The following is a 1,920-nucleotide window of genomic DNA, read 5'->3' as shown; positions in this document are numbered from 1 at the left end:
AAATTAACAATTTCTTTTATGCCAAATTTCATCCATTTATCATAAGTAAAGTTCTAAAAGACATTAGGTGTTAGTCGGGCGGTGAGCTAAGGTTTAGAGCCTACATAGCTCGGCTGGGACCTAGGCGGACTAGGCGAATTTAAATAAATTTATTATATATTGTATAAATAAGTGCGTATTTATACTTAAAAGACAAATAATTGTATACTTAAGTTGCAAAATAAAATAACATATAGATTATAAAGTATTAAAACATATTGAAAACATGAGCAACAAATATATAATGAGTGTTCATCTAAGTATTCAACAAGTCTCTTACATTTTATTGAAAAAATAGAATGCAAAATAAAAGTTATTGATTTTCTATTTAAGTGAGAGTTATGACCTAGCGGGTGTCTAGGCCAGTTTAGGCAGGCTAGACAGACACCTAAGCGAGTCTAGGCGATCTTTTTTAATTTTCAAACGCCTAAGAACTAATCGTGACCGTGACCAACCACCTAACGCCTAAGTGGGGCTTAGGTGACGCTTGCCGGTAATTTTGACAACAGTGATTATAGGGTGAAGAATTGTTCCAAGAAGCATGACTATTGACTAGTACAATATTGCTCTAATTCTTCCTGGAGCTTCTGGATAATCATGTCCTTCTCAGCAATGATCTCAGCAAGTCTCCTATTCTCCTCCCTCAGCACCTCAAACTGACACACCACACTGGCAATCTGTGCTTCAATGGCTTCATCACTCAACTCAAAAGCACTCTCAACCACCCTAACAACACGCCACAAACTGGCCACAACAAGCAGCCCGCCACCTTTTCTCTCAAAAAACGCTTCTAAAAACAAAGCACCCATCAAAACAACCCCGTCGACCATGTACCCCGGACGCCTGAAAAACGTGGACATACCGAGCGCAACGGCCTGAGCCACCGTCTTCGCCGAAAGCAGGGCGAGAATAGCAATCCCCACCCAATGGTACCAGATTTCTTGTGTCCTACTGCTCTTGTTTGGTGGTGCTGTGTTGCACTTGGTAAATAAAGATGAGGAGAGTTCGAGGATGGTGAGGATGAGATCAGTAATCAGCAACGAAATGCAAATAGTATGAACAGGTTTGGACTCGAGGAAATTTGCCAAGTGAGTCCTCCATGGTGCTCTATTAACATTAAGGTCTTGAAACTGTGTGGAGTTGTTGCAGAGAAACTTCTGCCATTGTTGCCTTCTGTGCCAGCTCCTTGTGAGATGTTGGATTGAGGATTCAATGGATTCAATGGAGAATGATGAGGTGGTGGTTGTGAGAGGGCCAGGTGGTTGTTGTTGAATCTGAGATGATGAGGACCCTTTGTTTTTCATTTTTTTGGTTGATTGGAATTCTTCTAAGTTTGTGTTTGGTTGATTACGATGATATTTATGAAGGATAAGTTTTATGTTTGGTCCTTGTAGTTTGATTTCTTGTTCACTTGAGGCCCCGCCATTTCAACGTTAGCGATTCTAGTCATCTAGTTTTGTTTGGTTTCGTTTGACGTACTACGGGCCTATTTGCTTTCTTCTTGGTGAACTTGGGGTTCGGATGACTTCTCCTATTTTACTGCATTATGATAATTTGAGTGCCACTTACCTTGCAACTAATCCAATTCATCATGCTCGCATGCGTCATATCCATCTTGATTATCACTTTGTACGTGAAAAAGTTGCTATTGGTAGTCATCGTGTTTGTTATATTCCATCAGCTGATCAACGGGCCAATCTTCTCACTAAAGCTCTTCATTAGCCTCGTCATGGTCTACTTTGTTTCAAACTTGTCTCATTCGGCTCGTCCAGTTTGCAAGGGAGTTAGACTAGTTTTAATTGCTCCGAAATCCTCTCCGTGATTGTAGCATGTAATATAGGAATGTAGTTTCTAATTGTAATAGGGTAAAATTCCTACCTC

General features: G+C 40.4%; 1 protein-coding gene across 1 annotated transcript; it reads right to left on the bottom strand.

The window, feature by feature from the left end:
- Positions 1–526: 526 nt before the first annotated feature.
- Positions 527–1,343, bottom strand: LOC137723206 (uncharacterized). Its single transcript, XM_068462377.1, has one exon. The coding sequence runs from the start codon at positions 1,341–1,343 to the stop codon at positions 585–587; it is 759 nt and encodes a 252-aa protein (XP_068318478.1). The 3' UTR covers positions 527–584.
- Between the last annotated feature and the right edge of the window lie 577 nt (positions 1,344–1,920).

The sequence above is a fragment of the Pyrus communis genome, chromosome 17 (assembly GCF_963583255.1).
Source record: "Pyrus communis chromosome 17, drPyrComm1.1, whole genome shotgun sequence".
NCBI lineage: Eukaryota > Viridiplantae > Streptophyta > Magnoliopsida > Rosales > Rosaceae > Pyrus > Pyrus communis.
The sequence above is the reverse complement of the archived record's forward strand: the minus strand, read 5'-3'. Positions and strand labels throughout refer to the sequence as shown.

Coding starts and splice junctions, on each gene's coding strand:
- LOC137723206 (XM_068462377.1), bottom strand. CDS start 1,343: ATGAAAAACAAAGGGTCCTCATCATCTCAGATTCAACAACAACCACCT.